The following is a 15,451-nucleotide window of genomic DNA, read 5'->3' on the forward strand; positions in this document are numbered from 1 at the left end:
ATAAACTTTTTGAACATGAAAGTATTTGGTACATTTTTAATAAAACCTTTAGTTGTTTAAAGATTGAAAGCCTATTTCTATCAAGCTTTTAGCTTATTATTTCCATACTTTTGTTTATCTTGAGAAGGTTTTTATATCTCAGGTTTACCCAGTTATATGATTCATAGATGCTCAATGAATAATAATTCTAATCTTGGAGTTAGATCTTACTAGTTTGTTAATCAGTTTTTAATCAGCTTTGCTGTCATAGTAACCTGGACTTTATGTTTTCTCAGTGGTTGGCTACTCTTGTCAGCCACAGATGGCCCATATTTCCCCAACTAAACCGTTCAAGTTAATTACATGGTAGGCCTCATAAGGTTTACCGTTTCAGTTTTGCTCTTTGAAACCCTGCATCCTTACCTCCACTTTTAAGAAAAAGAGAAAAGATAGCAGTCAAGTCCAAATACTTTTCACAAAGCCTTATATGAAATCTTTGAATTTAAAGCATTCTAGTGAAGAGGAACCCATTCTTTCAAGGCAACCCATTTAATTTTTGGATAGTTCATACCAAATTTTATCTACTTTCTGAATAACCCATTACTCATTTCCTAACTAATCCTTTATGTTCCAAGTAGCAGTTTGAAGGAGTACTGATTCCTTCATATGTCCCATAAAGAACCAGTTAGGAAATTAACAAAATTATTGTACATAAGCTGGTATCATTTGGCGTTCCCATTAGCGAGGAGTATAGTAAAAGTATTTAGTTATCTTTTCTGCTGAGACATTTTACACTGTTACCAATCAGTAACCATCTTGCCTGTCCAAACCCAAGGATTTCTTTCAGCATCCCATTGGTCTTCCTTTCCTTCTCTATGGGTGATCTTCAGACTTCTTAGAAATACAAGTAGGTCTTCAGAAAAATATTAGTGGGCATATATCTACTCTTATCTACTTACAAGAGTAGACATCTCTCTACCTCTCTGAGGCTTAGAGTCAGAGGATGATAGTTATAAAACTAGAAGGGACCCCAGAGGCAATCTAGTGCAAATCCCTCTCCCCACTTTTTTTTATACACATGGAAATTGATACCCAAGGAGGTTAAATAAGACTTGCCCTACTCACACATGCAGTGAACCTTAGAAGCAGAATTTGAAAACAAATGTTCTTTTCTTTGTATCTTGCTGCCTCAATACTGTTGTAAAATATAAGTGCTCCTCTTAAGTCTTTGATCACAAGGAAGCGTTTTTCCACTTCAGAATTACTGTTAAGAATGAGATTGCTTTTCTTAGGCATTATGTAACATGGAAAATACTTCCTTAGTCCTCATATAATTTTTGAGATTATTAGAATTATTTTGTTAATGTTTATTTTATTATTAGATTATTTGGTATAAATGCCCTCATTCATTTTCATGTACATTTTGTTTTTGTGTGATTTACATTTTTCAGAATATCCTTCCTACGCTCTAGAGAGCCATCCCTTTTAATAAGAATTTTAATAAAAAATAAAATAGAGGGGGGAGGGAGAGTTTAGCAAAAATTAATCAACATGGGGCAGCTAGGTGGCGCAGTGGATAGAGCACCGGCCCTGAAGTCAGGAGGACCTGAGTTCAAATCCGGCTTCAGACCAAACCCTTAACACTTACTAGCTGTGTGACCCTGGGCAAGGCACTTAACCCCAATTGCCTAAAAATAAATAAAAAATTAATCAATATATCAAAAAAAAGTCTTACATTATAGACAGTTTTCCTCACCTGTAGTCCCACATCTTTGTAAAGAAGCAGGGAGATAACCCTTCTCGTATTTCTTCTTTAGCATCAAGCATCAGTCAATTGATAAATATTTATTAAGAGCCTGCTGTGTGCCAGGCTTTGTATGCTTAGTGCTGAGGATACCAAATGAGCCCAAAGACAGTCTCTGCCTTTGAAGAGTTTATAATCTAATGGGGAAAACATATGTAAACAAATCTATACAAAGCTAGCTATATACAAGGAAAAATAAAATGGTTCTTATAATTTCATAGTATTCTGTTTCAGTTGGTTGATTTTTTTTCATTTATATATTTAAAAATTTTTTTTCCTGGTTCTGCTTACCTCATTTGATGCAAATTTTCCCATTCTTCTCTCATCATGTTTATCATTTCTTACATCACAGTAATATTTCAGTACATCATGTACAACATTAGGTTTGGCCATTCCAGTATCTGAAAAGTATTTGCTCTTTTTTTCAGCTCTGTTGCAAAGAGTTCTTCTATAATATTTTGGTACATATCAGTTATTACTTTCTTGGGATATATGCACAGTAGCAGCTCTGGACCAAAGAACATGGACATCCTGGTCACTTTTTTTTAACATGACTCCAAATTGCTTTTCAGAAAGGTTAGACCAGTTCACCACTACAGTACTGTGCCTGGCTTTCCACAACCCCTCCAATACGGACTAGTCCATTTTTTTCACCTATCTTTTACAATTTGCTGAGTGTCTGTGAAACTTTTAGAGTTGTTTTGATTTTCCCTTCTTTTACTAGTTACTTAGAGCATTCTTTCATATGATTGCTAATAGCAATTTTTCTTTTGAGAACTGTTCATTCATATCCTTTGATCCCTTACATGTTGGGGATTATGTAATGTTACTATAAAATTTAAGGTACTGTGAATTTATTCTGATGGCTATAAGTTGGGCTAATTGATTTTTCTCATCTTTTAATGCTTTACCCTCACCTTCCCCCCTTTAAAACAAACACCTCAACAAACAAAATAAGCATATAGAAAATTGAGCTGTAACACTCTCTCGAGGCTTTAGGTAGGTTGGTCTTTACAGAGTTCTTAGGTAACTTGTAAACCTTTGTTCCAAACCTATGGTCCACAGAATATCCTTCCAAGAGGGCCACAGAGGGATATTTTCCCAGTTGTCATTTACTGTTAGTACATTTAATATCATAAAGTATGTGATATTTCTTATGTTAAAAAGGGAATAATTTTGCTTAAATGTTGGAAGCCACTATTCAGTGTGATATATTTAGAAATCATTAATTAAATAAATGTTACTAAGTATGATGCAAGCTGTTCAAATTTTTCTTTGTATAGCCTCTTGAAAATACTAGTGCAGCCATCCGGGCCTCAATATGAAGTAGTGTTGAAAGGTGAAGTAGATTCTTCAGGAAACAAGTGTCAGACACCTGCACCTTCATCTCACTACTCAGATGTTCCACCTGTTTTATCCAACAAGCAATTCATGACATGGGGAGGTATCGCAGTTGGAAGAACACAGTAAGTATTAACACATCAAGTCTTAACTATAGTTTAATATCCTTTCCTACTGTGTTATTTTATGCTGCGATTTGAAAAATGGTAATTGTATATTGAACTTAAGTTGTTCTCTTTCAATAACTTTTTGCTTTATTAAAAAAAGATCCCATTGAAAAAGTCATGAACTAAAAAAAGAAAAAGGAGAAAGTCATGAACTACAGGAGGTTCTCATGAATCATAAGTTAATTATCTGCTTAACATATAGTTGCCAGATCAGGCAGTCAGCAAAAGTTAAGCTAACGCTGTGATGAACATTATAGATTGGAGGTCAAAGAAATTGGAGCCATGGTCACTGGCTTCAAGGTGTTTTTAAGTTGACAGCTCAAAATGGTATAACACAAATGCACACCACAAAAATGATTGTGAATTACTTCAGGAATCACTGTTGGTGGAAGAGATGAATTCCAGCAGACAGCTGAAACTTTTTCTGATCACTGAATCTTATGTCCCTGTTAAGTTTAATTATAAAATTATGGTGGGCACTATACTACATTCAAAATGTTTTACACCAGTAGTGTCACACTCAGAAACAGGGGCTAGTGATCCATACATAGGAATCCCTGCGAGCCCCATATTGACTTAGTTTTAAAATGTGATATTTTCTATGTTATATTTTGTTTTATTTTTATTTATGTTGTTAAGTATTTCCCAATTACCTTTTAATCTGGTTTCAGTGACACTTGAGAGTGTTGCAGTAGCCATGTGTTTGACATCTCTATTTTATACCAACTTCAGATTGATTTTAACACTTGTAATCTTACATTTAAATTGTTTCTTTTGTTTCTTATTTTGTGTTCTTTTTCTATAATTTGAACTTACTGGCCTCTTTCCAAAACTACTTTTTGGCAAGGGGGGAGGAGAGGAGGAAATCTCTAGCCAATAAGCCAAATCTAACCAGTAGGACAAACTTTATCCAAGAATTTTAAGACTGGAAGAGAATTGAGAGGTAATTTTTAAAATAATGGTGTTGGCCTAAATGAGAAAACTAAAGCTTAGACAAAATTAAGTGACTTTTTCAGTGTTATAAGCTGGGAGTATAAAATTCAGGGTAACATGGTATGTGATCAGTAGCTTAAGGATAACATAATTTTTAAATGCTTTAGTCTCAGAAACTTTAAGTCAGGAGGACCTGAGTTCAAATCCGGCCTCAGACCAAACACTTGCCATGTACCAGCTGTGTGAACTTGGGCAAGTCACTTAACCCCGATTGCCTCACTAAAAAAAAAAAAAAATAAGGAGCTGATATTTTTCTTAAGGAATGAGTAAAATAGAGCATTAATTCTATAAATTCTGTTAAATTTAAAAGAAATCAAGTGGAACCTAAAATTTCTCTTAATAACCTTCTACTCTTTTTGCCCTTGGTAGAGAAAAAGTTTTTTCACCCTTGTTAGTTTGCTACAGTATTCTTGAATAGGTCATGATACAGTAGTATATCTTATCTGTGTTACTGAAGGGGTAAGTCATTACTAATACACATTACAGCTCCCGGATTCTTTGACCCAGTTAAGAACCAAAACCTACATCCCATGCTTGAAGTAGAGATATTATTAGAGAAGGGAATATTGTAATTTTGGAGCAAATCAGCAATTTCATGAGTGGAAAATAGACAAGGAGTTAGAAAGACTGATTCATCTCCCTTTTGAGGTGGATATTAGGAGAAACAAGATGATTTTAGAAAGAAACCTTATTGCTGAAATTTGTCATAATTGATTGTACCTGGCTTCTTTTGCCTCAGAATTTCACATGAAGGTCTTTTTGCAGAAGAGATCTGAAGGAAATTGTTTTATTAAGTTTGTCCCTAGAGCTCCAAGGACCATACTAAATTTATCCTATATTAAGCTAATTACAGCAAAAGTTTTATCTTGATTATAGATCTTTACTGACCATTAATACACTCAACTTTCAGTATTTTATAGATATAGCATAATCTTATTGATTCATAATTTGATAACTCAGGGCAGAACTTTACATTGTCAGTCTGTGAAGAAAAGGTTTGTGTTTAATAATAACTCCCTCAGCCCCCTCTGCTTTTTGGTTTAGACCTGTTGTAATTTAATCAGTATAGAGAACTTTCAGTGTGGAAACTCCCTACAGATACTGGGTAACCAGGTACTATATATCAGTGTCTAGGCTCAAATTTATAGTATTTAAGAATGGCCTTGAGAAGTTAAGTGACTTTACCATGGTTACACAGAGGTAGGGCTTGAACCCAAATCTTCTTTACTCTTAGGTCAGCTCTCTGTCCGTTGTGCTATGCTGCTTCTCTGTTTTGTATTTATGCAAGAATAATAATTATTCTAAATCTCCTTATGATCAGTTGTTTTTGAAACGTTGGAAGCCTCTACCAACTGGAATATATACCAAATGAGTTTTAGCTTTTTATTAAACCATGATCAACAGATCCTCTACTTGAAAAGACTTTGTTAGTATTTCGAAGTATAACTTGAAAGAAATATAAAGGCATTTAAAAAATCTTCACTTTTCATTTCTCACAATAAGTATAAATATTAGATTTAGCTTTGAACTTCAACTTTTTTAAATATCTAGAGATTAAGCTGATAAATCTATTTTGGGGAGACATTTTGATCAAGTCACTAGAGCATGACTTCAATAAAATTAAGGTTTAGTCTCAAGATTAAGGTATAAATAAATAGAAGACAATGTATTTGCTACATACTTTCCAAGTGTAGTATTTGATCTTTAGCTGTTACGCATGGCCTTTCAGACATTAAAAATTTTTGACATTCCTACCCTCTCTTACTGCTTTTTTTGGCTATGTTGTACTGAAACACAATAAAAGTGTCCATTGGGTAGTGGGTAAAAAACTTGATGGAGTAAAATTTAGAATGTCCTTCAGTTAGCATACCACATATGAAGCATTGCAGGAAGGGTGAGAGTAGGTATTTAAAACTACTACTTTGAGAATAGTAGACAATGTCTTGGAAAATATAGATGTCTAGGTGAGTAAGTTTGGATATTTTGGTTCTACAGAATGAATTTTCAACATGATGGAACGTTTCCTGAATTATTCTGTGGAAAGCTGTGTCATATGTCCTATGTTATATAAATATGTATTTAATGGCAAAATTTTAATATCAGTTCTGTTTTTACCTCCAAAATATCAAATATAGTGTTACATATATAACAGGTGTTTATTACATGTAACAACTTGGGGTATGAAAATAGACAAATTTCTTCCATTTTGGCCCCCCCCAAAAAAACCCCCCCAAAACCTTCCAAACTTCTTTTATCCTTGTTTATTCCATAACTTCACACAATTTGATTGGTATTTATGGGTTTGGTCAATATATGCCCAGTCTAGGAATGTTTGTTGGCCAGATTGATTTGGGAATTCTTTATTTGAGATTCATTTGAGTAAATTTCTTTAGTTAAAGGTTTTTATGTATCAAGATAAATATTAAGAGTAAAGGGATGATGGGGCAGCTAGGTGGCACAGTGGATAGAGCACTAGCCTGGGAATCGGAAGGATCTGAGTTTAAATCCAGCTTCAGATACTTGACACTTACTAGCTGTGTGACCCTGGGCAAGTCACTTAACCCCTATTGCCTTGCCCCCCCAAAAGAGTAAAGGGGTAATGAATATTTATGACAGTTGAAAGTTTAAACACAAGCTTTTGAAGGTAAATTTTGAACTGTGGTTTTTAAGGAAGTAACGAACATGGATTTTTGAAAAGTTTTTGTTTCTAGTTATAAAGTTCATGCAGATAAAAAGTTCCTGTTAAAACTTTTTTTTTTAAGTCTTCAGAAACTGGCACTCAGAAATAACTCTACGTCTACAACTCAGTGTTTACGTCTACTGATAAGAGGACAGGATCAGGATTGCTTTCAGGTTTGTAGAATGCACTTGTTAAGTTGGAAAACACTTCTAGGAAAATCTGTAACAGCAGTCTTTGAAGAATTAGCTTAGTTTATAAAAATTGTTTTGTGGTCTTTTATCTTTATTTCAGTCATTTCCCACCCCTGTACCAGATTGAACTTTCTTATATGACAGAAAAACAATTAAACAAAAACATGCATTTCACAAACTTTGACAGTACTTATACCATATTCTGTCCTGAGAATGGATTTAGTTTTTCATTATTTATCTTTTAAATGTCAGATGTTGTAATGACAGTAATTTTAGCTTGCATCATTATCTGTTGTATATAAAAATTGTTCTTTTTGTTATTTGTAGCTTCAAAATACTTTTGGTTTAGAAGAACGACTAACAAGTAACTGTGAAATCAGAATTCATCCAAAAGAGGACATTAACATCTTCTTATTGTTTGCACCAACCCGAATATCTTGTATGCTGGCTAAACTTGAAATTAAACAATTAGGAATTCGATCACAACCAGGCATTAAGTTCAGTGTAAGATAAACTTTACTTGTTTTAGTACAGTTTCTTTGTCTTTGAGTTACCTGACCATGGCTTAGCTGTTTACCAATTCACCTTTCAAACTAAAAGGTGTACACGTCTTTAAGTAGAATCTGGTATACAATGGTCCAGACTAAGGCGGGGAAGGATGCTTTAGGATTTTTCACTTTTCCGAAAGTTCACTTATGGGATTCCCTTAGAAGTATACTATCCAACTGTATTTTCAGTATTTAGATATTTGAAAATTGATGTAGTGCAAATTATTTGTCACATAAAGCAAGATTGAGCTGTGTTAAAATGTTGAATTTCCAAGTGGGTTTTTGTCTTTGCTTGCTTGAGTTCTTATAAAATCAGATGGTTTTTATTCAAGCTTATGATTTATTGACATGTCAATTATTAAACTATACAATTCTATCTTTATTTAAAAAATTTTTTTTTGCTTACTAATAATTGTCTAGCTTCGAAATTTCGAGGGGAGGAAAGCCTATGCATTTTCTCTCAGTTGCTCAAAACCTAAGAATTTTTAGTATCATAGATCTTGAGTCGAAAGGGACTCTTGAAGTTATCTAACACATTACAGGTGAGGAAATTGGGGCCCAAGAAGGTTCTGTGATCCAACTTCACAAAGGTAGTAAATATCAGAGGTGGGATCTGGCTCCAGAGCCAGCACACTTTTCACTAAGCTGTGCGTTCCCAGATAATTGGAATGAATAAGGAAGGAGGATCGCCTTAGATTACACTCTTCTTTCAACAACTCATCTGTAAGGCTTCAAGTTATAACTTGTAGTTTCAGAAATTTAAAGAAATCCCCTAAAGTACAATAGTTATGGGGAGTAACCATGATATTGTAGATGAAATGCTGGCCTGGAAGCTGGGAAAACTTATATTCAAGTCCTGCATCTGGCATGTCATGAAACTGTTTTTGAGCCTTTTGGTGCCCCAGGCTATTCTCTAAGACAGAGGTGTCAAACTCTGGGCTCTATAATTGGGAAATGTTTAAAAAAATAAATAGTAATATAGTACAGCATAGATAATGTTAAATTGTGGTTTTCTAAGTCAATATGCAGCCATAGAGATCAGTTTCTATTTGAGTTTGACATAGCTGCTCTAAGACTGTAGTCTGCAGAAAAGATCTAGATCTGCATTGGTAGAGGGAGTTTCCTTATTGGATGAGGAAATTACAGATCTAGGACAAAATACGTTTCTGATTTTTCCTCCTTATTTAGAAGCATCTAAGTGGATTGAATTGTGTAGTGAATTGAATATAAAAAGGCCAAGAGGCAAAAACCTGGAATGCTAACTCCTAGGAAACAGTATAAATTATAGAGGGTTTTTGGGGGGACCAGTTTTATTGAATATATTAGAACCCCTCAGTTTTTTAATTTGCTTGAAAAAAAGTGTTTGAAATGTTTGTTCACTAGTAAGTTGAGTATTTCCTCAATAGTTTTGTTTACATCCTTTACATAAGAAGCACTTTCCCCTAAACTGTGAACTCTGATTTTAGCACTATGCTATATGAAGATCCCTGAATTAGAAGGCAAAAAATCTGGTTTGTGTATAATTCCTTTTAATTTACTATGTTGAGTATGTTTTATCAGTCACTCAACAAGCATTTATTAAGCAACTGCTACGTACCAGGAACTGGTCTAAGGACTTAGGGAAAAATGGTCCCTAATCTCAAGGAGCTCAAGGGAGACAAGTACCTATCTAAGAATATACAGCATAAATGTAAAGTTGTGCAATGTAGTTTGGGAGAAGGAAGGCACTAGCAGTTGTGGAATCAGGAAATATTTGATGCAAAAAGAAGGTGCTTGAGCTTTGTTTTAAATGAATAGAGGGAGTCTTGGATGGGGTGGTGTTTGTGGGACAGATGATGCAAAAGATGGGGAAGCGTAGAATTTCTTCTTTAGCTCAGGATCAGTCATAGATAGGGTCACCAAGCCTCGATTTGGCCTTCGTTTTGCCAGCTTTTATTGGTTGAACTTGGACTGTTTCTGTGACTTCTTCTCCTGTTTGTGACTTCTCCTTCATCAGTTCAGCTAGCTACTTGAACTAAGGGTATCACTTTATTTAGCAAATAGTATAAAATATACTCATTTTGTAATTTTCTTATTTTTCCTCTTAGAACAAAGTGTCAGTGATGATGGTGTGTGTTTTTGGCAATTCTTAAGATTCTTTTGGCGTTAAGTCTTCTAGTAACCAAGGAACAAAAACTTATGTCTAAAAGTTTACCAAATTTGTGCTTTGATAAAACGACTGTGTTGCTATCTTGTGATTCTATAAAGTATAATTTTAGGGTGTATATTTTATGTTTTTTAGATACCATTGTCTGGATATGGAGGAACAAGTAATCTTATTTTGGAAGATGTTAAAAAACTCTCAGATAGTTACATGGTAACAGTAAATGGCCCAGTACCTGGAAAAGAAAGTAGAATTGTTTTCTCTGTGAGAAATACAGGTTCTCGAGCAGCCTACGTTAAAGCAGTATGTTTTAAGGACTCTCAAGCAAAAGTTGTTTTGGATCCTCAAGTGCTGAGAATTTTGCCAGATAAATTTGTGCTCAGGGAAAGAGCACAAGAGGTACATATAATTTCCACATGAAAACATATTTAGTTTTCCAGATTTAATTTTTAGAAATCTTTTCAAGAGGCTTAAATTTTATATCTAGATATTTATTCAATAAGAAATTAAGTACACATGAATCATGTATGTACACATGAATGAATAAATTTTTTAAAGTACTTAAGTGCTTACTATGTACCAAACACTGCAATAAGCAGTAGAAATACAAATATGAAAGTGAAGACATTCATTCCCTCAAGGAGTTGGGGAGACAACACATATAGATAATGATGACCAAGGAGAGGTATTTTTGGTGTAAAAAATTACAGGGGTTGTGATTGGAGCCATAGAGGAGTGAAGATTGATATGCTCTTTTCAGTAGCAGTGTCCATGTTAATTTTATAATGGTTCCAGAACAGTAAAATGGGTGAGAGGGATGATGAAAAAATGATTAGGGACTCTGAAGGGGGGTGAGTGATGTGAGTCACTTACCAATAAGAACATTGGGGAACCTCAGGGTTAAACTACTGGAGCTTAAAGGGTAAAGTCCTTCAGGGCATGGTGCTAATTAAAACATAGCTGGGGCCATTTATCATTTCCATTTGATGAAAAATGTGACATTACCTATCTGAGTTTATAGATAGTTGAATGTTTTTCAAAAGGAAATAATTGACACAAGAAAGCTTTTTTTAAAAGTTCCTATTTTTCTCGGAATCAGATGATCACTTTAATCTATAATGCAAGTGAAAAGGAGAAAAATTGTCAAACTACAACATCGTTATTGTCAACGATTTACTTTTTTGGTGGAGATGAAATATCAAGACAGCAGTATCGAAGGTTGGTAAAAGTTTTTTATTCTTAAGATAGAGAAGGAGCATGGGGCAAACTCATTTCCCTCTGTGTGTGTGACCTTGGGCAAGTCATTTTGACCTTTGTTTGACTGTAAAATGGAGGTAATAATAGCACCTATCTCATCGGGTTGTTGTGAGGATGAAATGAAGTAATATTTTTAAAGTGCTTAGCACAGTGCAGGGCACATATTAGGCATTATAGAAATACTTAATGAAAAGGTAGGAAACCTGGGGCCTTGAGGTCACATGTGGTCCTCTAGGTCTTCGAGTGTAGCCCTTTCAGAGGACAAGTTCTGTGAATTTGGATTCAGTCAAAGGGCTGTACTTGAGGACTTAGAGGGCCACATGTGGCCTAAATAGCTGCAGGTTCCCCACTTCTGCATCTTTTGCCCTTGTTGCTCTTCTCTTTTCTACCCGCCCATACTCAAACTGCCAAATTTTTCCTCCTTTTCCTCTTTACTGCCATTCATTCCTGAATGATGATCTATATGTTCATCTGATTTTTTTTAAGAATCAGATATTTAGTTTGTTTAATTTTTAACATTAATTGTTTAATTTTTAATTATGTGAATGAAGTTTAACTTCCTGGGGGCATTGCAGTTCAACAGATATTTATTATACAAATTAATCTTTAAATCATGAAATACGTAGTCAGGATTTTTGAGCAGGGGGACCTTAAAGTTGCCTGATCTTTTGTATCTGCTTAATTTTTAAATTAATCTAATAAACTATTATGTAGCATTTTGAAGTTTACAAATCTTTATGAAAATACACACAATCACAGCATTGTGGTCACATATAGCAGTTCATCTGGGGGCAAAAAAGCAAACAAAACCTTTCTCATGATGCCATCCCCACTCATTCTTACTCACTTAATCCTAGTTTTTAAGCTCATTTTTCTTCTCCTTACACTATGCCTTCTTGAACCCTGATTTTATTGTTAGTATCTTTCCCTTCGCACTAAACCTTTTCCTTTCATATTTATTCCATCTTTTTGCAACCATAGAACCTAGACTACTTCAGTATCATACTAAGTACCTGGCTACTCGTTCTGTGCTAGATGTTTTTGTTTTCTCCTACACACTGGGCCAGGAGAAATAGTTGGCACACTCTTTGCTCCTCAGTACCATTATCAGGTCTTTTCCTTTTGTTGTCTTCACTCAGTGACCTCTTTTACTTTTCATCTTATCATATATCTTCTTATAGTCCTCATCTCTCATTTCCTGCTTTTCCAAGGAATTTAGTGCACCTGACTCACTGACTTCCTCTCTCTGACCTCCGTAAGGACTTAAGTATATATTTTGAAATCCTTTCAAACTTCCATGTGCACTCCACCCTAGTTGCTTACTTTGGTTGTTCATATTCATTGCATTATCCATTCCTCTTCATGATCTAGAACTTTGAGATTTGTCTAAGTGCTAAATTAATTTCAGTATGTTACCCTATTAAAATAAACTTTTTATGAATGTCATGACAAATGTTGTTGTTTGTCCTCCATTCTTTATAGTCTGATTGTTTTTCTGCTGCCTACTCATGTTTCTGGCCAATCACTGGACTTTTAAATTCTTTATTAAGGTAGGGCTCTGCTTCCAGTGTGGAGAATGTACTCTCCCAAACTTCAGGGGTTTTGTGCAGCTGTTTTCAGAGATACTTCTAGGGACCTGTACATTTTCCATTCTTCCAAGGTGATACGATAGAAGGAGAGGTGTTTACTCCTTTCCTGGCCTGTGCTCTGGTTTATATGTGACCACAAGCACTCTTTTCTGCCTTGGAACTGTGAGGTGGATTCCCTCTCTACTGCTGCCACAAGCTCCACCACGCCAAGGTTCCTCGTCACCTCAAGATCACCACTCAGTACTGTGACCCAGATCCAAGCACAGGCAAAGCAAGAGAATCCTGCCTCAGTGCCAACAAAGAGATCCCTGCAGTCCACCTCTGATTAGCTGCTGGATCCCTGCACTGTCTGTGGATTGAGAAGACTAGAAGCCACCACAGCTGCTATGATTCAGTCCCGTAAGGCCTGGTCTGGGTGTACTGTCACCCCATCTTTGCCAGTGTGGCCTATGCTGAACTGCACTCCTCTCCTAGCCCAGGGCAACAGACCTTTCCCATCAACCATCCAGATTTTCTTGGGCTGGAAATTTGTTTCACTCTGTCTTTTTGTGTATTCTGCTGCTCTAGAATTTGTTTAGAGTCATTTTTTACAGATATTTGGAGGGGTGAGCCTCAAGCAAATTGCTGCTTTTGCTCTGCCATCTTGGCTTTGCCCCCACTTGTCATTCATTCTTGAAGAGGACCATGACATCAGGAAGCTGATGTGCATAAGAAGTCAAGATAAATGCTTTCTTAGAAAAGTCAAATATAAGAATGTGTTTCAGGGTAGGAATATGTTAAACATATATAAAATCTTTTCACAGAGCTCTGTTACACAAGCCAGAAGTGGTAGAACAAGTACTTCCAGAACATAGCTTGCTGAAGAACATTTGTTTTGATGAAGCATTTCAAGATGAGCAGCTAATAAATGAAGGTAGGTACTTGTCTTTGTTAAAAACAAAACCATAAAAATCCCAAACACTGTAAGAGTTTAAGACAAATCTTGTTTGCTATTTTGAACGATATCTAAAGTCAACGGTTTTTAAAAAAATTTTATAGATTTATTGTATTTGATTTACATGATACAGATTTATTCAAATTTGAGATTTACAGTTGCTCCCGTGTAAACTTTATTGTTTGTGAAAGTGAAGAAAAGGGTAACATACACCAGCCAAGAAATTTAGACTTAATCGTTCCCATTCCAAAAGCCTTTCTGTCACTCTTACAGAAGTTCCTATTGACTTTTAGGTGAGCCCATACTATCAGCAATGGAAGCAGAAAAATCTGTTACTTGACTTTTAGTTCATTAGGCCTGGCGAGTCCATTTAGCTCAAGCCTATAATTTACAGATAAAATTGAGGCTCAGAGAGGTAAGATGACTTGCCCAGGAATGCTTAGATAGTGGCATAGGCATAACACAAACTCAAGTCTTTTGACTCTCAGTCTGATGCTGTTTTTCCTATAGCATGCTGCTTTTTACACTAAACAATTTTAAACAAATATTTAAATATCTTGGCAGTCATTGCTGGTTATACTAAAAACCATATGATATAATTTGTGCTCTCAGCTAGTTTATTATTTGTTTATTGTTATATCTGAGCATTATATATTGCAGAAAAATATAATAACTGCTGACCTATTTTTTTGCTGCTGTTTGTTTTCTATGTAAATGTGCTTAAGTCTTGAGGCATTTAAAGCTATTTGAAACCTGGCAATGGCAACTTCCTACTTTTCCAGGCTCCTTGTGCTGTATTTACCTCTCCACAGCTACAGTGGCATTCTTGCTTCCCCTCATACCACACTTTACCTCCCATCTCTATACCCTTGCTTTGATTGCCCCACTATACTTGAAATTCTCTCCCTATACTTATTCCACTTATTTTCCTTGACTTTCTTTAAAACTCAGCTGTTGCTTTTCCCTCTGAGCTTACATTTTTTTTTGTGGATATCTTTGTATAGCTAGTTATTTATGTGTTGTTTACTACATTAGGATGTGAGCTCTTTGAGGGAAGGGGACCATTTTTTGCCTCTTTTTGTATCTCTAGCTCTTAGCTTGGAACATTGTAAGAGTTTAATGTTTGTTCACTGACCATTTGTTAAGGCAGCTATAAGACCACAGTTGCTTTTGGAAAGTAATCCAGTAATGATTAAGTCCAAAGAATTTTAAATTTGAGACCTTATAATCTAGTTCAAGAATTTGGATCCTACCTTGTGCACAGTACATTTGAAAGTTTTTAAGAAGTGGACTTACATAATCAAGTGGTGAATTAGGAAGACTAAACTGGCGGCAGTATATGTGATGTTTTGGAAGAGTAGAGATTGGCAGTGCTATAGTTTTTGAGGTGACGAAGATGTGAACTAAGATGAAAATTATTTGGTGGGGTTGGAACAGAAGGGAAGGGATAGATTAAATAAATTCAAATAATTTTTAAGCACTTTCTTTGTACAGTGAACTCTTCTAGGCTCTGAGAGATCTCAAGGGAAGATCTTGAATAATGACCATGTGGGAGATGGAAAATTAAGTAGAGATAGTGATGGTAGATGGTGTTTTGTTTATAGATGGAGTAAGCAGAGCTGTTGGTAGGCAGAGGAAAAGGAGCTAGTGGAGAGGGAAATTGAAAATACTGGAATAAGGCAGGATAATTGATAATTCAAGATCTTCAAGACAGTAGAAAGCAGTGATTCCTGAACCAGTAGCTGAATGATTGTGTAAAACAGGAAGGGCGTACAATTGCCCCAATTTTTAAAAAAAGAAAGAGTGTAGAGTATGCACAGTGGAG

At 35.3% G+C, this 15,451-nt stretch overlaps 1 protein-coding gene across 1 annotated transcript in view; it reads left to right on the forward strand.

The window, feature by feature from the left end:
* CEP192 (centrosomal protein 192) overlaps window positions 1-15,451 on the forward strand; it is a 146,165-nt gene that overhangs the window by 91,126 nt on the left and 39,588 nt on the right. Inside the window, 6 exon segments of the mRNA XM_078151788.1 lie at window positions 3,067-3,249; window positions 7,047-7,137; window positions 7,483-7,659; window positions 9,985-10,245; window positions 10,946-11,064; window positions 13,496-13,605. Of these exon segments, the coding sequence (XP_078007914.1) occupies window positions 3,067-3,249; window positions 7,047-7,137; window positions 7,483-7,659; window positions 9,985-10,245; window positions 10,946-11,064; window positions 13,496-13,605 (941 nt within the window).

This window comes from Phascolarctos cinereus, unplaced genomic scaffold (genome assembly GCF_003287225.1).
Source record: "Phascolarctos cinereus isolate Bilbo 61053 unplaced genomic scaffold, phaCin_HiC Scaffold_4;HRSCAF=312, whole genome shotgun sequence".
NCBI lineage: Eukaryota > Metazoa > Chordata > Mammalia > Diprotodontia > Phascolarctidae > Phascolarctos > Phascolarctos cinereus.